General features: G+C 38.4%; 2 protein-coding genes and 1 pseudogene across 2 annotated transcripts; 1 reads left to right on the top strand and 2 right to left on the bottom strand.

The window, feature by feature from the left end:
• Positions 1 to 113: 113 nt before the first annotated feature.
• LOC133717130 (putative UDP-rhamnose:rhamnosyltransferase 1) lies at positions 114 to 2,172 on the bottom strand (annotated as a pseudogene).
• A 2,293-nt stretch (positions 2,173 to 4,465) lies between these two features.
• On the bottom strand, positions 4,466 to 8,349 carry LOC133714757 (mechanosensitive ion channel protein 1, mitochondrial). Its single transcript, XM_062141011.1, has 7 exons — positions 8,171 to 8,349; positions 6,962 to 7,852; positions 6,576 to 6,856; positions 6,174 to 6,274; positions 5,423 to 5,530; positions 4,947 to 5,171; positions 4,466 to 4,860 (listed from the first exon to the last, which is right to left on the bottom strand). Exons 2-7 carry the CDS (start codon positions 7,777 to 7,779, stop codon positions 4,747 to 4,749), a joined length of 1,647 nt encoding a protein of 548 aa, XP_061996995.1. The 5' UTR covers positions 7,780 to 7,852; positions 8,171 to 8,349; the 3' UTR covers positions 4,466 to 4,746.
• Positions 8,350 to 9,159: 810 nt separating this feature from the next.
• On the top strand, positions 9,160 to 19,476 carry LOC133714189 (uncharacterized). The gene is made up of 4 exons (XM_062140274.1): positions 9,160 to 10,250; positions 11,165 to 11,707; positions 11,850 to 11,956; positions 19,309 to 19,476. The coding sequence occupies exons 1-4, from the start codon at positions 9,423 to 9,425 to the stop codon at positions 19,310 to 19,312; spliced, it is 1,482 nt and encodes a 493-aa protein (XP_061996258.1). The 5' UTR covers positions 9,160 to 9,422; the 3' UTR covers positions 19,313 to 19,476.
• The last annotated feature ends 3,526 nt before the right edge of the window (positions 19,477 to 23,002 follow it).

The following is a 23,002-nucleotide window of genomic DNA, read 5'->3' as shown; positions in this document are numbered from 1 at the left end:
TCAGTTTTCAATTTTTGCAAAAAGAGGAAGTTAAGTGACATCATTTTCCTTAAACGAGGCCTCACACTACTCGTCTCTTCAAGGTTAGCACTTGGCACCTAAGACCTAAGTCATGTTGCTGTAAATTGTAGTTATATTTATTCATATCGAGTCAAGGGTGAACACTGTGACTGCAAATTTACTTACAGATTCTTCTGTTCTATGTAGACTCAACTTTTGGCATTTGACAGTAAGTTTTAAGATAATGAACTAATGCACCAACGTAGTGGTCTACTGGTCTTGGTGCAGCTTATGATCTCCAAAAACTGCTGCAGCTTTCTTTGCATTAGTTCTTAGCTGCTATCCTTCCTCTTCCACCATTGTATGTCCCAGTGTTTTGGCTACCCATCTTCCCTGCGTTTTACTTCAACAGCGAGCCCCTTCTCCACCAAGAGCCTTGCATTGAAGGCTGATCAACAATGAGGGGTGGTGACAAAATATGGCACTGAAGGGAATGCCCAAATTGCATGTTTTCAATTATAGAACCCCATCCAGAGTGAAACAGAGAACCCCCAATTGATGGGTGGCCCAAAATTTCCGACTGGAGCACCGAGCACCCATCCGAAATAAACCAGTCCTTTCTCTGGTTTTCTGTCAACAAAACCCGGAGGCAGAAAATCATCAACTTCATCATCAATATTAGTAGAATTGGGTTTTCTGAGTGCCCAAAGAAATGACAAGTTTGATAGCTCCAGCCCATGAGCTATCTCATAAACTTGTGCTTTACTCAACTTGCACTCACTCCCAAACCCTACAAACACAACTGAAGTCAGTTTTTGTGTATCAAGCCAATCAAACATCACATTCCATTCAAACCCTTCATCACTGATTTCCCACTTTGCCCTTTTTTCAGGCTGATCAGGAGGAAGCAAACCTATAGGAATCACAGGCTTTCCGGTAATTTTCTTGTACACTTCAATGTACTCTCCTTCAATCTCATTGCAGCTACGAATAGCCAAAACTTGACTTGCTGAAACAATCTTGGCAAGCCATGAAGCACCACTAATCCCAGTACTATTTGCCCCAAAAAACCCTTGAGGCACATGGATGGCTTCACATTCTTTAAATGCCACTAGTGAAGGAGAAGTAACCCACTCTGGTGGAGATATCAAGCTTTCCGGTGATGGGAGACAGGGAGAGCATAGTTTCTGTTTGCACCAGTGAAATTTTCAGGTGAGCCAAAGAAAACACTGGTAGAAGCAGAGAAAACTAAGAAGTAGGCGAGTGGAACACCATACTCTTTGGCAATATCAACCACCCAATGATCAGTAAAATCGGCTATTATCCAATCCAGCATTTGATCTGCAATGAGCTGCTTAATGGTTTGTTGTAGGAGATCATATGCAATGTGAAAGATGTCGATTTTTTCAAAGGGTACGTCCATAGTGGCTTCTGCTCCTTGTGGCAAGGAGTCAGGTTCCAAAGGTGGAAACGGAATGGCCACAAAGTGGATCAAGGATTGCAAATCAGGTGAGAATTTTGGGATCCTTTGGATGTTTTTTTGTGGTGGATATGAAGGAGACGTGAACTTTGGCTTTTGCTAAGGCCAGGGAGAGTTGAAAGAAAGGCATGATATGGCCAAAGGCAGACCATGGAATCATCACGACATGAAGTTCTTTTTCCATATATTGCTAGCGAGCTCTCTTGTGCTGGAATTAGGTATGCAATAACAGTTTGTTTAGGCAATGTGACGATATATAAGGACTAAAGTTGATCCTTCTTGGCGATACCATCAAGTGGAAGTCAGCCTCTTGTGAAGTTGATTGATGGCAACATGCTCTTAATTTGGTCAATTGTGCTGCCGGGCACCCAACGGAGCATCGAATTATACATATATAAAAGTAAAATGAGAATGGTACTGTTGAATGAATAGTACTACAGTGACCTGCCCATTTTGCCCCTGCATTCTCTTTGGCTTTTTACCTGATTGCCCCGACAGGTGTACGTCTTCATTGGCGTCCGAGGCTTTCTGCGTGGCTCTGTTTCCTTGCTCCACGAAGAGAGAACAATCCAAAGAGAAATCAAGAACGATCGAGACCTCGAGGGAGTCCAGGTGTGTTTCTTTACTTTGCCCGAAGAGAGAGAGAGAGAGCTGACATGGAGATAGAGAGAGGTGATATTCATCTCAGCACGAGGTTAGTTGTTCTTCATCACGAGAGTGATCAGAGAAGTGCACAAAGAAAGAAGTTCCCAAATTTCCAATTGTTGAACCTTGATTTTGTTGATTCAATTTTGAATTGTTCTCTCATTTTGATGCGGGATATGTATTGGATTTGAAAGTATTGATTTGGGGGTTTATACGCATATTACTTTGTTGTGTTTGCCTTGATATTTAGAACAACCAGAGGAACAATTTCTGAACATCATCTTCAAATTTTGCAGGTATGACAAATCTGCTCTGGCTTTTCTTCAAGAAAGGTCTGCCCATAAAGATTTACTTCGTTCTTTTCTTAAAGCCTTAGTCTTTTTCATGTTGGTCATTGCGGTTTTGACTCCTATACCTCAATTTGGAACCACTGCTTACTGAACTGGATATTTTACAAGCAAGCCAGCCCTCAAACACTATTAGATTAATGAGCAGCTACTATATGGTACGTTCCTTTGAGTATTTAATAATCATCTTTTAGGCTTTTAGAGAAACATTTGCAGGACCTTTATGGTAACTTTTGCTTCAATGTATGAACTGGCAGCAAAGCAATTGAAATATCAATTGCATACTCAACATCAAGATGCAGTTACTTATTCCTTTTTTGATTAGTGAGCATATACGAAACATAATGAAGATAGATCGATCAATAAAATCAAAGCTATGTTGTTAGAGAAAAAACTTTTCATTCTTTTCTAACAAATACATGAAAACATTTAAACCTGCTAACGATCAATTCTTTTGTACCCTCCCTTAAGTTGTTAATGTTGGTGTCATTTGTTTCGAAATCAAAAAACCCAATCAAAAAATCATCTTGGTGCATTTATTTCAATTTGATTTGAGTAGTATGTTTAAGTCCATGAAACAACAAACAACACCAAAGTAATAAGTGATGGTAACCTGATCACAAGCAGGGGACTTGACACTGTTGCCAAATTGCATTGGCTATTGCCAACTGCATAATTATTTCTGCAGTGTCTTTATGAATACCTTAGCTTCTTCAATATATTGGTCCCTGCTTCCCTACCATGTAGAAATTCATGATATATTTCCCCATTTGATTTTCAGTGTGTCAAACTTGATCGGCTTGCACATTATCTAGATTCTGATATTGCTTCACCCTCCATGGCATGTTAACAAGCAATGCGAGGATTTGCTTCCATCAGAGTTTGTTCAGGTATGCCCAATCAACTCTCTTTACTTGGTTGATCCATGCAAGTGATGCAACACGTGCACACACATATTCAAGTATTGTTGGATGTGTCTGACCTGGATGGCCTAGGTGCATTCCAGTAGGAGTAACTGATGTAACTATGGCCTTTGTATTGTATAGTTAGCTTTTGCTGCTTATTTGTTTTCAGAAACTGGTGGAAAAATCACACTGAACTGTTTGGAGATTTAAATCTTCCCAGAACTTCTTGGTAATACTGAGCAGTAAATGTCGACTAAGCTGCACAGGAAAGGCCCAAAGCCAACGTGGATTCAGCTCTGGATAGAGTTTGTGTGGGTGAAGTCTCTCCTCCTTTTGTTAGATTGAAACCTGCTGTTTTTTTTTATTTATAGGAATTCTTTGCCAATGATTTATAATCAGTTCATGGAGAATGATAATACATTGGTTAAATGGAAAATGATGATACATTGATTAAAGTTGAGTTATTAGCTGTATTGGGAGTATGTCTCCTCCTTCATTGTGGACACTTTTTGTAGTTATTAACTTTGAAATCTGGCCAAGTTACCAGTTTTTTTAACATGTAAAACAAATAAACAATATATAATATACAATCTAAATTCAGGACCATTAAATCGAATGATATGGATCATATTTCCGCAGCATCGCGCGGGTACACTAACTAGTTGTATATAAAATCTTGAAGTCATTGTATAATAGCGTTTACCTGGTCTCTTTACCTGGTCAATTATGCGTTCAAAGAAACACAGGTAATGATGACATTAATGATGGAGGACATGAAAGTATGAAAGTAATGTTGGCAAATAGTAAGTGCCGGAAAATAATTGAGTAGACAATCCTGTAGGTTGGGTAACTAATTGGTTCTTTGACAGAACACATCAATCTGTTCGATATTGTTCAATATCAACAATGGATTCAAACCAATGACTAAAAAAGAAATGATATCAGCGATATTCTACGTTCTCTTATGAAAGATTAATTGTAAATTAGGTGGGATATCTGAATAATTGAGTGAAAAGGTAAGGTAAAATTGTTAGCCCTGGACAATTAATTGTCTGCACAAATTGGTTTTGCAGTGTGGGAACAAAATGGAATTCTTCAGGAAAAATTGCAAATTAATATTACCAGTTACCACATAGCAAAAATAAATGCCACCTAAGTTTTCTGTAACAAAAAGAACCAGCATCAATTTCCACCCATGATCCTATTTAGCTCCCTTGCTATTTGCTAAGACAAACAAAACCATGACAAACCGGTCAAGTATGCAGCAACTCACATTCACTAAAAACTCTTCTCTGTATGGTTAGCAGTCAGGAAAATATATCTTCAAAGAGACACCAAAATGCAGAGTTCCAACTTGAAATTTGCGTGACTATGGAGTGGTCATATCACCATAGGTGCTGCCCAACTTGGCACCATGCCCCTTAATTATCTTGACCGACTGCAAAAGGATATCTTCTTCTGTAGAGAATAACTCATCCTTGCTCTGTAATTACAAAATGAACATTAAAGCAGATGCTAAAGTAGTGGCTATAACAAGAATACTGGAAGTAGCAGGGACGCAGGGATTACCATATGTTTGAGGTTACATCCAAGAGTCAATTCTCCAAATGAGCTCTCTAGACGAGAAAGGAAACAATAAGGCACCTCCTTTCCCAAGAAAACCTTCGGGTGAGATCTAAGCATGCTTTTTATATCATCTGATATCTGGGGAACCTTATCCAAATCATCATTGATTTGCAGGGGAATTCTGGTGACGATGCCACGCCATTGAGCACGTGACTTGTTCACAATCACCTACAAATTTTACATAAAATATTCTCAGATATATTGCAGTAAACATTCCAAAGTATAAAGTAGCTAAAACAATCAAGCCACTGTCTTAATTAAGCCATGCCCAGGTCCTACGTGTAGCGTATACTTTGGCGATTTAAGCATGATTGTTGGTTTTTGAGTGCCATTTGCAAGTGTTGCTTACTAAAGCACATGATGAGTATCAGAAGCCAGAAGGAACAAAAGAAAGAAGTGAAAAAGAGGAAAGTACTCACCTGACTAGAAAAGAGTGAATTGGGAACTATCACTGGGAACTTCTCGGCATTCAGTAATGAAGTGGTTGTAAGTCCCATATCCACCACTTGACCTTCTATGGATCCAGCCTGCACAATAAGCAATGACTTTTAACATCTTGAAGAAAATATGTACAATAACCAGTAAGTAGATTTTGAACAAATACACAAAGAATAACTTATGCCCAATAAATGACAGATCTTATTATAAATAAGACACGATCATGCTTGAATGATAATTTCACATCTTCATAGGAAGTTATAAACATTAACGGTAACACTATTTGGTTGAATAGCAAATTGACATATATATGAGATCTTCATTTCTTGAATGGCTGATCATTAAGAAACAAGTGTAAATCTATTCAATCTTAGGTTGAGATCATTGCACAACGTCACTAAATAGGGCTGCCTGACAGATGCACAATACTTGGATTGATCTATTAAGATAATTGAAAAACAGTCAACAAATAAAGAAAATTGAACTGTGGAACTCTACTTTGGGTATTTGGGGATGGATGTGACTTAAGCAGACATCAAGATACAATACAAACCTTGAATGTTTCTCTTATCTCACTGTGGTACTGCAATAAAAAAATATCACTCACGGCATATTCTCTAACTAGAATCACAAGAAACCTATTCTTAAGAAACATTTTGCCAATCTCATAGAATGAATGGGATTAACTAAAATGCACCAACAAACACACTGTATGAATGCATAGCAACATACCTTTATTGTATCACCTAGCGAAAAGGGCTTTGTAAACTGCATAGATAAACCACTCAGCACATTGCCAAGGACATCTCTAGCAGCAAAAGCAGTAGCAACTCCTGCATAAAACATGCAGAGCAGAAAATGTCAGATCTTAATAAGATCAGGTTCTGGATATCATTTGAAGGTATTGATTGGCTAAAGGATGAATACCAAGAAAATCAACCGAACAAAGAAATTTTAGGTGTAACTTAATCAAGAGATAGAACATTCAGGTGTAATCTAAAGAAACCAACAACAATCTTTACATATTTTAACAAAATATGTAATAGAACAGCAAAAAATTCAAAAGTTAATTTGCAAACACTCTAAACGTTATGAATGAAAAAGGTAAAAAATGAATATTTAGCCAATCCTTACCTCCTATGCCACCAACAGTCATAATAGATTGCACAGCCACCCCACATGCCTCAGCTAGAGCCATTATCCCAATCATAAATAGACCAACAGATGAAATTTTGTCTAGAGCTAACAACTTCTCCCGATCAAGACTGCTGGGCAAACTTTTAGTTGCTAATGCACGAGTAAACACATTTGTCTTCCACCGATATAGAAACCAAACAAATGAAAGGATAACTGCACCTCTCCAAGCTGGTGCAAGATATTGAGCAGCTATAGCGGTTGGTGCAACCATTGTGCCACTGCAAATCAAAGTTCCTAGTTGTCTTAATGCAGTGAAAAACAAAACGATGCATATAAGTTAACAAAAATATGTTAAGGAGCATTGAAAACTTAAAACCACTAACATTTGTGAAAATGCCATAAAAGTAAATAGGTATCGCACTGGATCCTCCAAAGCACCCCAAAAACTTTTCTCATATGGAACCTGCTCCTCAAGGCTTCCAGATAGTAAAGCAGTGCGGCCTAGACTTGCGTAGTTGTGAAACCTCCTGAAAAGCCTAGGCATCACTAGCCAAGCAAATATAGTACCTGCCAAAGTACAACCAACTGGAGTAACCACATTTCTAAGATGTGGATATGTATCCAACAATTGCTGAACATAAGGGGACATTTCACTAGATGCTTCTTTAGCCTTCTGCCCGGTATGAGTTACCGCATCCGCAGCACTCTGCACAAATTCCTTAACCTTATCAACCAAATCACTTCCACCAACGCCACTATTACCAACATCTACTTCACTGCCACTGGCAGCAGCCGGAACTCCAGGTTGCCCATCTTTATCAGCACTGCTACCGAAAAATGATGAGTATGAACGGCAACCCAGAATTGGGCTTATCGAAACAGGAGGAAAAGCACACCTACTAAGTGAACTTGACAATGTGGGTGAAAATGCTGTGATGGGTTTGATTCCGTAACATCGTGTATTAACAAGTGATCCAGAACCCAGTGCTTTAATCTGAGTATTTGCAAAAGTTTTATGGGATTCTGTTTCCTTCGTATGGTAACCGCGATTCACAAAAGCATACGATGGTCTTACAAGAACTGAATCAGCATAGCTCACAAATTTCCCATAAGAACTAGACAACTGAAACGACATTGGGTTGGGAGAGCAATTGGTAGACTTGCAAAGTGACTTCAACATGGAAAGCCTACGTCCAGCCATTAGATAAAGATAGTGTTCCTACAAGCTTAACAGGACCTGGGTGAAACCAAAAACTTGTTCATGCTATCTAAATCTGCAAAATTTGCAAAAGAAAAATCATTATGAATACAAAATACCACAACCCAAATTGTACAGGATCAATAACACAAATCAGCTATAACAATGCAAACACTACATAAACCCTAAACCCTGTTTGGATGCTGAACAAATTAGCTAAGCAAAATCATAAGTTTTCTTTCAAATTCGTCTCCAAGATTCAAACTTGGCACCGGAATAAAGCATATACAAGCTAGAATTAGCCATGAAAATTCGTGATTTAGTTTCTGGGTCTGGTTCTTTTAGTTGATTTTTCTGGGTGATTAAAGTAGAGTGAATTGAGGGAGTGACTGACCTGCGATGGTTGGTTGAGGGGGTCTACATGAAGATTCAGAGAGACCCAGAAGTAGAAGAGCGAGCTTGATTACTTTGCTTGGGGAAGAAGACAGGGCTGAGAGTCTTTGGGTATTCTGACTTCTCCATCTGGGTTAGGTATGAGAGAGACGCAATTGGGAGACCAAGTCTTGATAGGTCCATGATGATCAGGACTTGCTATTTTAGTATTATCATCTGACGGTAGGTAGGTGGGGCTAGAAGGGAGAGGGTCTATGTGGACCTCTTTAGTATGATCTTTATCCCACTTCTTGACACGTCACTCGTCGGCTCCGGGGATGTGATCCGGCCAACTCTGGCGAACCGACCATTTAGTTGGAAGCTACTATTAAGTTCCGAAATTGTTTGATATTTGCTGTTCGAAAGCCATTGAAATTAAGATTAAAGTTCAATTGGTTCTCATTGAATGCTAGATCACACCCTTGGTCTAGCCTAGTCTTCTTAGGAACAGTGCAACAGTGTTATTGACGCTTTATATATAGTATAATTTTCAACTCCTCACCCTTCCCCTCTCCCTCCCTTTATTCCCATTTGCGCTTATTCAAATTGCCAATGAGAGTTAGTTCAGTTGGTAAGGGCGGACTTGAGGTGTAAACACATACAAGTTCGATCCCCGCTACCAACAATCTCTCATTTGGTGGGCAATCTAGAAAATGTCCTACATAATTCCATACCAATAGGCTGGGCTGAGACACTGGCCAGTTTTGTAAGTCTTGTTGGATTGAGGTCGTAGGTTTACCATGACCCTAGTAGAGTAGTAGTGTAGGGAAGCCTCCCTCTTACCTAAACTTTTATTATAAAAAAAAAAAACTTATCCAAATTTCATCTATAAAATATTTCAACATGTAACATAGTTGTAATAATATATTCTTCTTCTTCAGTTACAAGATGGCCATAAATGCAAAAATTTTATTACCTTTTCATAGAAACAGAGAAACCAGCTAGAAAACCATGACACTGGTTAAACCTTCCATGACACTGGTTAGACCTTCATAAATTAGCAATTTATTAAAGTATATATAAAAAGCTCCGGAAGTTAAGTGGCCAAATCATAAGCGAGTCTCGCTCTGTGATTTCTTTCAAGGATTCTTCCTCTATAGTTCCGTTAGAGAAGGACTGTCCAACTTTCTCAGCAAAACCTTTGGGTTTTTGGGGTCTCAAACTATCTCTCTCTCATTTCTCTACACCCTATCTTGGCAACCAAACAAAGCTCCATGAAAGACAACCCAAAAGACCCAGAAAACCTCTACTCAACATGGACCTTCCCAAAGGTAACAATATGCTTCCTCCTCTTGATCTCTTTCAGCTACATCTCTTACTCTCTGAAATTTTTCCACCCATATTTATGTACCCAACAATCTCAATCTCTTAATTTCCAATCCCATTTTTCCACACCCCAATCAGCTGATCCAAACCCTCCAACGTCCCAAGAACACAAAACAAACATCTCCCACATCGTTTTTGGCATTGCAGCCTCAGCCGATCTCTGGCATCACAGAAAGAACTACATCAAGCTCTGGTGGAGACCAGACCAAATGAGAGGCCATGTTTGGCTAGACCAACCCGTAAAAACAGACCCCAAATCCGATCACAACCTTTTACCGCTGTTCAAAATATCAGGAGACACTTCCGGCTTCAAGTACACAAACCCAAAAGGCCACCACTCGGCTATAAGAATCTCCCGTATTGTTTCCGAGAGTTTCAGGCTGGGGATGAAGAATGTGAGGTGGTTTGTGCTGGGGGACGACGACACCGTTTTCGTGACCGAGAATCTGGTCAGGGTTTTGCAGAAGTATGATCATAACCAGTTTTACTATATCGGAGGATCGTCGGAGAGTCACTTGCAGAACATAAAGTTTTCGTATAATATGGCTTATGGTGGAGGTGGGATTGCTATAAGTTACTCTTTAGCAAAAGCCCTTGAGAAAATGCAGGACAGTTGTATTCAGAGGTATCCTGGTTTGTACGGCTCCGATGATCGGCTTCAGGCTTGTATGGCTGAGATTGGTGTCCCTCTCACCAGAGAAAAAGGGTTTCATCAGGTTAGCCTCCATGTGCCACCATGTTCATCTGCTTTAGTCGATAGCACTTTTCTTAGTACAGATTTTACAGACTCACATGGAAAATAAAGTTTCCCGGTTTTTTTTTTTTTTTCCTTCCATTTGGGAGGATAATTAATTCTTTTTATATAATAAAATTAAAAACAAAACAAACTCGTAGAACAAATATAAATTTTGGATATTATTTGAATTCGTTGTTAATTTCTCTTTAGATTATCTTCCTAATACACTTTCCATATTATCCTAGAGTTTGTCTAATCCTAATTAATCGATTATGTCAATAAACTGCAACCAACAAGCATTTAATCTAAGAAAGAGATCATTTTGTGGGTTGTTTATTAGTGGCATCTTATTAACAACTAGGAGATAATGTAGAACATTGTAAGTATCTTATTAAAATAATAAGTGAAATGACTCTACACCACTATGCAATTTTTTCTAATAGAATTAGTTAGATTTCGTGGTGGTGTTGGTGACCTAGTAGCTTGATTACCACCGTCCAATCTATGTATGATTGACAATCTTCAATATATTTTGTGTTGTCTTTAAATGATTTCAACTAACACATTGACTCCTTACCCTAAGCCTTTAAAAGTTGAAACACTATGGTCATTCTACACTTTATTTCCAATGTTCTTGAATTTCATTTCATCTTCTAGTCAAGTTTCTCGTGAAACCCATCACCAATGTGTAGTACAAGGAATCACAAGAATTGACCATAGTGCAATGGAGTCATTGTCGATGTGGTGGGTGACACTCACTCCCTACTAATATTGGGACACTTGTAGTCTTGCTTAGTGCTTTTAATTATACAAAAGTTTGATAGAAGTTAGGCACATGGTTTAATTTTCACATGTCCATGACATTTTTTTCTTTTCAATTGTGGACTTAATCAGTTTGATGTATATGGGAGCTTGTTCGGCCTCCTAGCAGCTCATCCAATCGCACCCCTAGTGTCACTACACCACCTAGATGTGGTTGAACCTATATTCCCGGATATGGATCGGATCCATGCCTTACAACGGCTCGAGGCTCCAACGAAGCTCGACTCAGCGGGGCTTGCGCAACAATCCATTTGCTACGATATCAATCGGTCCTGGACCATATCTGTTTCCTGGGGCTACGCAGTTCAAATATTTCAGGGTATTTCCTCGGCTCGAGAAATGGAACTGCCACTCAGGACCTTCCTCAATTGGTACAAGAGAGCTGATCATACTGCCTACACATTCAATACGGCCTCGGTCAATAGGCACGCATGTCAAGTACCGTTTGTCTATTACTTATCTAATGCTTTCTACAATAGAACTACAAATCAAACAACCACCGAGTATGTTCAACATCAAACACGGATGCCAGAATGCAATTGGAAGATGGCAAATCCCTCCCGGATTCACAAAGTTCACGTCCATAAATCCTCCGACCCGCATTTATGGGACAAGGTACTAATGTAAAAGAGAAATACTAGCACAAATTATTGACTTTTACATGAGTTATTCACAATCGTTCATTGGTGTGGGTGTGTGTCATTCAGGATGACGCACGCACCTATTACTAACAGAGTATTCACTTGTAATTTGACAGGCCCCGAGGAGAAATTGTTGCAGGGTATTCCGACCAGATAGCAAGAAGAAAGGCACCATGGTCATTGAAGTAGGAGTATGCCATGAAGATGAAGTGGTCAAAGTGTGGTAAAGTACATACTCGCAAAAAGCCTTTCTAGCTAGCTATTTGCAATTTTGAAAGGCAAAATAGCTATCATAGCTAGTTTTTCACTTTTACTTGTCTTTTTTAAGAAGAAAAATAGTTTTTACCTTACATCAATTGTTCACAAATATGTGTTAAGACTTTAGAGAATATAGTTGGTGTGAAAAAGAGAATGACCGGATGAAAAGTAAAAGTGTTTTTACAGGTGTTCTATTAATCTTTTGTAACTTAAAACTTAAACTAATCATTCTGAACTTTCCAAATCTTCATCCTAGCATATATATTGAATTGACGACTTATTTATAGATTAAAAATCTCCCTTCCTTATGGAGATTTCTTCTCACATGGCGTTTAAGCTCTTATAAAGAAGGTTTTACTTATTCAAAAAAGAAAAGTTGCTAATTCCTTCTCTTCATCTTTAAACAAAACTATAACTATCTACATTGCACTAGATAAGGTTTTGCTCACTAAAGTTACAGCAAAACCGTTATTGGGACAATTTTAAGGGATTGTGAGAGATAAGGCCTCGTTTGGTTCACGGAAGGGAAATCAATTCCCTTGTCTTTCCCGTGGGGAAGGGAAACTAAAGTTCCTGTCAGGTTTCCTTTCCTGTGTTTGGTAAAACAAGGAAAGCATCCAGGAAAGACCATTTAGAGAAAATTAAGAACAAATTAGGGGAAAATTACAATGGAGCAGAACAGTTGAAATAACCCAAAATTCATAATTCCAACTTACAGCATCCATCATACATAACCAAAATCAAGCACAAACAAAACAAACCCACAATCAAACAGAGAAAAGAATCTATTCTATTCTATTTCCATCAATTGAGTATTCCAAAAAACCAATCCTCTGACTTGGGTTCGCTTTACCTTCTCCATTACTTAACAAACCCCACCACAACACACGAACAACAGAATCAAAAATACCTTTTTCTAGTCCTCATCAACCAAACAATTCTCAGTTCATACACAAATAGAAACACACCAAAGTAAACTAAGAAAACCCAATAGTATTATGAACAAGATTAGAGAATTGGGGCCTGACCTTTGATTACTTAGGAGAGAGAAAGCTGATTGCAGAGGAAGAGTGAGCTGAATGAAAGCTAAAGAAGACGAAGAAACAAATCATATACCCAATCACAAAAAAACATAGGTAATGGATTTATATATCATACATACCTGAATGAAAGTTGTTGTGCGAGACTAATGAGAGAGTGAAAATAATTCAGTTCGTCTCCTCTGATAAAGAACTTTTTGGAATGCGTGAGTGTGTAAGTGATGAAAGAGGCGCGAATGCGTGAGTGTGAAAGAGGCTCAAAAGTCGAAGACATTCCAATAGGTAAATTTGGCAATAGCGTATTTGGGCAGGGGTATTATTGTCCAAAATTTTTGTAATTAATGCTGGGAAATGGGATAGGAAAACCAATCCCATGGAGTTTGAGTGGAATGAGTTTACCACTTCCCCCTATGTCAGGAAAGCATTTCCGGGTTTTGTGGTTACCAAACAAAGGAAATGAATAACTTTCATTTCCCAAGCCCTCAAATCCGCGAAACAAACGAGGCCTAAATGTATCACAACCACATGTATTAAATTTAAAAGCTGAAATTATAACAATTTAAAATTATGCATTTGTTTTTAGCCGTCAGATTCACTTGTCCCTCACAGTCTCTTAAAAACTATTCCTTAGGTGAGCATGTCTTACACTAGATTAGTAGATAATGGTGGAAATGCAAAAAAATTGTCGATCAATAACTTGGATACTAGCATAATTTGCGGTTTTGATCGAATTAGATGTACTTTTTTAAAGAACAATATTTGAAATCCTCCTAAAACAAAATCCTAGCATGATGGATTAGGAACGTTTCAAATTTGAATCAACCTGACTAAATCAACAAGTGTTAAAATGTTTTGGTGACCTTGGCAATTTGGGTTTTGATCTCTAACCTACGTTATTAGATCAAATGAATATTTCTCATGAGAGTTCTATAAGGACAAATTCATTCTATTTAGTTTGTTTCATATTAGCATCAGCAGTGGAGACCCAAACTTGGGTCCAAACGCAAAGGACTTAGATTGTAGTGGGCGGAAAAAAATGCACTCAAATCTGCCTGAGACCTATTTGTTGGATTAGATTTGGTCCAATGAATGACCCAAATCCGTTTAGACCCAAATTTCTTGGGCCCTACCATGTGGCAAAAACTATGTTCTTGCATGTAGGGATCATCTAACTCGGCCCTATCTTAAATTTTAGGACTTAGGATAGGGCCGAGCCTGATCAAAGTCAACAAAACTTAGAGCCTGGTCGAGTAGGGTCGAGGCTTCAATATGAAACCCCTTACCCGCCCTTAAGACCCATTCTGCAAGGGTCAAAAGGGTCGTGCCGGGCCAACCCTTCCAAATAGGGCCAGGCCGACCTTTGATTCAATTTCAAACACAAACCCATGAGACCTATTCACAGCAAACCCATGAGACCTATTCAAACACAAACCCTTAAGACCTATTCAAACACAAACCCACTTGAAGGAAAGTTGCAAAATGCATCTAATATAATTTGAGAATTGCGTATACACCTGCAAAGGCAAATGAAGAAATTAAGAAATTGACCATGCAGTAAGACGAGACAAAGAAGAAAACAACTTACTAAAGGAAGAGTTGCGGGATGCATCCAGTTAGCTCGAAAGGCAAATGAAGAAATTAAGAAATCGAATATGCATGTTGTGCACCTCCCTAACCGACACACTCCTCCCTTTACAGAGCCACAACCCCAACCCCAACCCACTCAGATCTCACCTCCCAATCTTGCTGCCATGTCCAAAGCTCGCGTCTACGCCGACATCAACATTCTCCACCCCAAGGAGTTCTGTTGAGTCCTTGACTGCCACGAGGATTTGTTTACCATTGAACAGATTGTGGTGACCAGAGACTGCGATTCTAATTGGGAATCGAAGGTAGCGGTAGCGGCGGAGGAGTATGGTTCATTGGAGTTAGTGAAGGAAGAGAGAGTTTTGAGAGAGAGAAGGCTATGGTCATGTAGAGTTGAATAGGCCAGGGGACTTCGATCAGTTCGATGTCTAGGTTTTGCCCTATTGGAGACTTGGAGTTGAACTTCGACTCTTGGAGTCGGGCTTCAGACCTGTTAAGCAAAATGGCCCTCAAACAGACAGACTTAGTTTTAAAAGCCCATTTTCTAATATAATAGATTCAAATAATTCAATACTTCTATATAGTACTAATTTTATGTAATAGAAAATAACAAAAAAAAAATATAAATTTTAGGGTTGGGTTTGGCCCTTATGGGCTCAATCGGGTCGGGTTGTAGGGTAGGGTCATACTTCATTTGCATAACCCATACCCTTCCTTATTTGAGAAAGGGTAGGACCAGCCCGCCCTAATGCAAGGGCCGGGCCAGCTTAGGGCCAAATGGCCATATGATGAGGCCTATTTGCGTGCATCTGTTCACACTATGCAGAGTGGTCCCACACTAATTTAAATTTTGTTTTGAATTGTATGGTCAAAATTCATTGCTTTGTAGAATCAAACGACAAACAAAATGAGTTCAAAGTATAAGTCATAAAATAAGTCTCACATCATTGCAGTACCCAATAAAATTAGTTTTTTTGTACACTATTGAGATAGACTCAAATCTCTATTCCAACCAATTTGAACTCAAATTTAAGTCAAAAAAGTAAGTATCCATTGTTGATGCTCTAAGTCTGCGGGTGTATATGTGTATTAAAGGGCTCACAAGTAGTTGAAATTCTAGCACATATAAAACCCTAGAGGTGGCGATGGTAGATTGTCTGAGGCTGACAAAGCCTTACGGTTTTCTGTTGTTGAGCTTGGGCATTGTGCTTTCCTTTAATCTTGATTGTATTTTGTTATATTTATATTATTCTATGTTGCGATGGATGAAAAGATTGCGATTTCTCCCATTATAGAAGGAAGATGCATGTCGCAGCTTAGGACCATGATTTCATGGGATTTGTAAACCAGGCTCAATGGTTAAAGATTGTGGATTTCCAGAGGCAATAACTCTGTCTTACCGCCCCGTTGAGGTGCACCCATATGTGTAATCTAATTGATTCGTAAAAAAAAAAAACTGATGTATTTCTGAGAAAAGTATCTGAAATTGTATATGATAATATAGCCCCTTTGGTCGAAGCACCACTTCTAGCTTACATTATAATTTATAAAACTAGCATTTCTCCACACTTGCTCCATGTGCAAGTTATTATTATTTTTTTCAGAAAATAAAAAAGAAAAGAGTTGGTTATTGCAGAGAAAAGAAAATGGAAGAGAGAAAAGTGGGTTGTGGGTCTTTTTTTTAATTTTTTTTAATAAAAATACATTTTGTAAATGTCTTAATCATTTTTTATTTTTTTTTTATTTTTTTAAGGAAGCGGTATAAGAGCTAACTCAGCGCCCTTATCCAAATTTATTAAAAATCAAGAAAAACAAGATACATAGCAAGGGGGGCTAAACCAAACCTTGCCAATAAGAGAAAATACAAAAATGCAAAGTACAAAAGATAAGTAAGATCCTTTGAGAAGCGGGGGACTAGGCCAAGACCGCTTCCAAAACATAGTACTGAAAGCGGATTTCTATCCCAGATCTGAGGCTTCGTGCCTCTATTTTCGGCCTATTTCCCTTATGTTGTCCTTCTTTGTTTGTTCCGTTTATATCTTTCTAGTCTATGTTTTCCGTTCGAGTTTGTTTTCCGATCTGATTGCTTTCACCCCAGTTCCTTCCACTCCAAATTTCAACTTCTTTCACCTCTCAAATCTTTGGCCACCTTTGATTGTTGCTACCTCTAGAGTTTTTCCTTCTGCCATGGATTGTATATATGCTCCTCGGAGCACTGTTTTAAAAGGGGCTTTCCCATTATTGCACGTAAATCTGGTGAATACGATTATGCCTCAAGGGGGGACTGCACAATCTTTAACTGTCTGTCCCTTTGATCCCTTTGTGGATCTCCTGTATCTTTCTCTGGTTCTGGTTTCTGTGTTGGCAGAGGTTGATCTCCTCCTTGGAGCTGATTTGAGTTTTGTGACTCTCTTCCTTGTTTTGGCTGGAATTTGCCCGGGTGTGACTCGATCAGATCTGCCATCGGTGCGCTGCTGTCCAGTTATTCCTCTTGGCGGCTCGGGCGAAGCTGTAATAACCCGAAAATTAGTGTCAACTATAGAGTACTATATTATTAGTTATATTCGAAATGTCTTACTTTGTTATTAAGCTCAAGACTCTCATTCATATTATTTTTATGATGCATGTCATTTTAGTACTAATTATTGATATTTTCTTTTTACCTTAAGAAAGCACTAAAGTTCTTTACTTATCAATTAGGTAAATGTGTATATATATATATATATATATATAATTGGCAAAGCTGCTTTATGTTTTCTTTCTTTTACTACTCTTTTAATTTTACTCTTCCTTTTAATCATTTAACCTAACTAGTGAATTAGCCACTTGCATTACAATATTAGTCACTCACTTATCTTAGTGCTTAATTCTAGCCTATATATATCATTATGATCTGATCATACTCAACTTGAAGATCAAATGCAAAATTTGATCAAAAACTCCCTTAGTTGAAGAGAAAACCCAACTAAAAGTTCCTCACACAAATCCTTCATCCTATTTCCCTTAAGAAGTTTCCTTTTGTGAAAGAAGTCCAAAGTTTGATCACAAGACCTTCTGAGTTCCTTAAGTAAGTACATGAATACATTTCTATGTTCTTTTGTCTTTAAGATTTATCAAATTGCATAATCAATGATAAAATGGAAAAGGATCTGCTTTGCTGCAAACCTGTATTTTCGTATATAACAAAGTCTGTTTTGTCAAAACTATTTACAGTATTAAATTCCTCATCAAAAGTTCTTCAATTTAGGCTTTTGAATCACTAAAAAAGGTTAAGAAATGAAGAAGTTATGGCTAATCAAAGTTTTCAACTTTTAAACTCGCTGGAAATCTCATACAGTTATCACAACTTCAAAAATTCATATCTCCCTCATTCCTTAATCATTTTCTACAAACTTTATATCAATTTGAAGCTTAGGACCTCTACTTGTGATCTGGAGAGTTTGAGAATTAATGGTAAAATACACAGAACGTAAAGACTTAAACACCAAAGGTCAGTAACAAAAATATCGGTTTCTGCACTGTTATGGTTCTTCACCATTTGTGGACTATATCCCTCTGATCTGGACTACATGACTTATTCCATTGAATTCCTTGTGAAAAACCCTTTGACATGGTGTACTCATTTGACTAATTCGGACTTGTGATGGACATCATAACACATTTTGAAGTTTGATGAACTTCAATGGATTTGGACATAAGAACTGAAATACTAACTATAATATAATTTTGTTAAATTCCGTATATTTACTTATTTAATGCTTGTACTTTATTATTTTACTTTATTTCAGTTATTTACAAGCTTATTAATTGTGTATATTTACTCATTTAATGCTTGTGCTTTAATATTTTACTTGATTTCAATTATGTATAAGCTTATTTATTTTATTATGTTGTTTACTAGTGAATTTACTTATTTGTGTTATACAATTATGTTACATATGTTTTCATATGAAATTATTCCTAAGTATATGTCTCTATATATATGTGTGTGTACATATACATATATATTACGATCTATAATTCATAAAGATTGTATTTTGAGGATTTGATTATGTTTGAAAAGTACAATTGTGAAGCCGGGTGATTAGTATTACCCCGTACTTAAGTGAATTACTGGTAAATGTGTTTTGGTGTTATGAGGAGTTAGCCTGGGCCCTAGTCCCTACAGATAGTGCACTATTATGCTCATAGGAAGGAAGTAGCCGACCTTGGGTATACATACTTTGGGTATAGTACGTTGGACCCTAGTACGTGGATTTATGATTCGTTACCAGTTAATCCGAAAATTCACTAAGAAGAGAAGTGTACTTATATTATTTCAATCAAATATATGTCTACGATATATTATTAATATGTTACGATGCTAAGTGAAAAAGAGAATTGAGCATGCATTTCTTTGAGGTTACTTCACGTATTAATGCTGCAATATATTGTTGGTTCAATAAGGAGATGTGACTATATGATTTATTATAAACCATTCACACGGATGAATATATTTGTATATATGTGTGTGTGTATTGTGTGTATACATATACATATTTAAGAATTCGTATGAACATATAAATGGTTCCCGGTACATTTTTACTTGGTTATTCACTTTGATTTCCTATAAGACACATTAATATAAGAATGTATGTTGTGTACTTACTGGGCTTATGTTGCTCATGATGCTACACCTTCTTGTTTTCAGGTAGCGATTAGACGCTTGGGGAAAATGGGGCGTTTCTCTAAATAAATGAATGTTTTATTTTCTACTGCTTTCTCAAAAGAAATAATGTAATATATTTTGTTCAGCTTTAGTATTGTAAAAATAATAATTTCAATTTCTAATAAAAGTATTATTCAGACTTATTTGCAAATTCTTTTACTTTAATCTATCCTTTGAGGAAGTTTTATTTGTAATAACCCACATCACAAATTCGGGTACCATATTTCAGTATAATATTGGTCTCGGGTTTGGGGTGTGACAGAAGCTGTCTTCCTCGATGTGTTGTTGGGATGGATTGCTGGGTTGCGTTTCTGGTGGTGTTGTGTGTGGGCTCGCCTGGTTTGGGCCCAGGTTCTTTATTTTTTTCAGTGTGTGCTTCAAGCTCTTCACCTCGTGGCGGTGCAGATCTTCGCGGCAGTACTATTCTTCGCGGTGGTGCTGCGTTTGGTCTTCAACCGGTGGCCGGGTTGTAACTTGGGTAGCATAGCTTGTGGGCCAGTCTGTTGGGCCTTTGTTTCTGTTTTCCTTGGTCGGCCCAGTTTGGGTGTTTGTAATATGGTTTTATTTTAATATAAGTTACTCTTCTCTGCCAAAAAAAAATAAGTGTTTACATCCCTAAACATATGCCATTTAATTGTATGGGAAAATCTCACAAACAGTACCTGAACTTTCGGCCACTAATAACTTTCGTACCTCAAGTTCAAAAAATATCAGATTGGTACCTGAATTTTTAACCCCAACCCAATATTGGTACCTGAGAACAGTAAAATCGTTAACGGGGTTAACTTTTCAAGGGTAGCTTCGTCATTTTACTGTTCATCTTCTCCAAAAGCTCTCTCCTATCTCTCTGCAATCCCAGATTTTTTATTATCTTCTTCTTCAGTAACACCACTCCTATCTTCTTCGTCAGCTCATCACAATACTCCTCCTTCCACCATTCCCTGGCAGGCCTCCTCTTCTCCGTACTCAAAACTTTCCCACTCTCTTCCATTGACATCTACCAATCCAATCTCTTCCTATTCCTCTTCTTATTCTTCTTCTTCTTCTTCTTCTTCTTCTTCTTCCATTTCACTACTCGAAGCAGCCGTGGGCCTCTCATTCCCAATCTCGTAAACCAGTAGCATACGACGCCGTTTTCGATCGGAGGAGAATCCGAGCACCGAGATGACGTGTCGGGAGTCGAGCATGGAGGCGAAGAAGAGCTCGTTCTGGAACTCACACTCGCCCTAGAGAGAATCGGAGTCTATGAGCCTGACGCCGACGTCCTGGCTTGTGTGGGGGAGCGTTCTGAAGAAAACGGAGCCGGAGCCGCCTTGGTCGAGGCGGCGCATGGAGAAGAAGGAGTTGGTGGCACGTCGGAGGAGGGAGTAGGAGAAGCGGTGGGGGGCTTGGAGTCGGCTTCAGGGGCGGTGCGTTTGCGGGTGATTTTGCATAAGCAGACGAGGAGGAAGAGGAGGAGGGAGAAGACGGTGGTGGCGGCGGCGCCGACAAGTGGGACGAGGAGGCGGGTGCAGTGGGGCTGCGGTGGCTGGGGAGATGAGGGTCACGGGGATTGGGCGCATCGTGAGGTGTGGAAACTACATAAAGGTTGAGTCTTTGGGTGTTGGGTGTGATGTAAAGGTTGAGTCTTTGGTAATGGTGGGTTGGTTTTAAAGGTTGAGTCTTTGTTAATGGTGGCTTTTTTCAGAGGAGGAGGAAGAAGAAGAAGGAGGGGAGTTGTTCAGCTGGTTCGTTTTGTTTGGAGAAGATGAACAGTAAAATGATGATGCTACCCTTGAAAAGTTAACTCCGTTAAAGATTTTACTGTTCTCAGGTACCAATATTGGGTCGGGGTTAAAAGTTCAGGTACCAATCTGATATTTTTTGAACTTGAGGTACGAAAGTTATTAGTGACTGAAAGTTCAGGTACTGTTTGTGAAATTTTCCCTTAATTGTATACTTATTGCGACGTTACTGTACACTCTGGTTAACGGGAAGATAGTAATAACGGTTTTTTTTTTTTTGTACTTTCTTTAACTATCAAAAAGCACACAAAAAATATTTCAAAAAAAAAAAAAAGCACACAAAAAAATTAAATCACTTTACAAGAAAATATTTTTCTGCCATGTATGTTACATGTATTTGTTATAAACTTATAATCACGTGAACCAAAAACGGAATTCCAACTACAAATTAATATTCTGAATTTCATATTAATACTTGCTTTTTTCATCTAGAGCCACATTTTTAAAGAAAAAACCTTTGAGCGCCGTCACTTTTTTCTTCCCCTCTCCATCCGGCGGCTTGCGTTACAGACGTTGTCGTTGGACGGGTTGTAATTTTCTTTGTCTGGTTGTCTGGGTTTGTTGTAAGGTGTAAGCGGTTGGTTATGGAGCACATCGAGTTAAGGCAAAGGCAATCATCGATCTGGCCTTCAGGATGGTTGATTCCGTCTAATTTTGGGTCAGAAGCAATGACGAAAAGGAGCAGTGGTGGGCTAATGGTTGGTGCTTGAGGTTATCTTCTTCTCGCAAGCATCTCAGGGATGGGTTGGTATCGTCAGGGATAGGATCGATCCAATCTGCACGTAGGTGGAGGGTAGGGATTTGTGCGGGTGTGTTACTGTGGCAGCCAATGGAGAGGGTTTATATCTGATAATTCCAAATCTTGTTTTGGTATATCTGAGATGGTACAAGCGAGGGGAGGTGACGACCAAGGAGATGACGATGAAGAGACGAATTTGATGGCATGGTATTGATAGTAGGGTGGTTGCAGTGCTGGTTTTACTGTAGTCCTAGATCTAAGTGTCCAGCAATCCAATTCGGTTGGGTCGGACCCACATAGAAGTGAGCTCGTAGTCAAATTTCCCATGAAGTTAGTGATGGGTAGAGTGGTTCTTGCTCGGAGTGTTGACTAGGTCGATCAAAGGACTAGTCAGGTGGACCAAAGGACTAGGTCGACCAAAGGACTAGTTGGGTGGACCCTTGATGGTGGCGAGTTAGTGTTGGCACAAGTGAGGTTGTATGATTCATTAGTCTTCTTGGCTGGACACGGGTTGAGATGTAATGGCTCCACTGTTCCTGCGCATGGGTTATAAATTGAAATTATGTTTAGTTGAATTTACCACAACTGTTTTGTGCTTCTGATTATGTTTAGTTGAAGTAAAATTGTTAGTTAAACTTTTCAAGTTTGTAATTGGCGATTTGTAAGATGGGAGGGTAATAAAGTTTCCCATCGTCTTGTAAAAGAAGCTTTGTTAGTCAATCTTTACGTTGCTTAGAGTCGGGGCCTTCTTGGTTCCAACACTGTGTTAGTATGGACTATGGATTTTCAGTTTGAAATAGTGTGGGCAAAGTTTTGTTCTATCACATTTATGTTGACTCTTGATAGAATAACTTTTACACCCTACCCATTGTAATCTTTCATCCTGAATTCATCATGAATGAAGTCTCTCTTCTAAGAAAAAAATAATAATAATAATACTTAATCAACGTCTTTCTTGTGAATCGAGAATAAATTAAAGTTTTGCCGAACATTCTAACAGTTAACATGTTTTGAAATTGAAAATAAGACGTTTGTTTTGGTGAATTTATGTTAGAAACTAGGATTTTGACTTGAAGTCTGTCTACCTAACATAACTAATAACAAAGAGAGGAGTGATATCCGCACTCCCCATTTTACAATTCATATTTCATAT

Source organism: Rosa rugosa, chromosome 6 (assembly GCF_958449725.1).
Source record: "Rosa rugosa chromosome 6, drRosRugo1.1, whole genome shotgun sequence".
In the NCBI taxonomy this organism is placed as follows: domain Eukaryota; kingdom Viridiplantae; phylum Streptophyta; class Magnoliopsida; order Rosales; family Rosaceae; genus Rosa; species Rosa rugosa.
The sequence above is the reverse complement of the archived record's forward strand: the minus strand, read 5'-3'. Positions and strand labels throughout refer to the sequence as shown.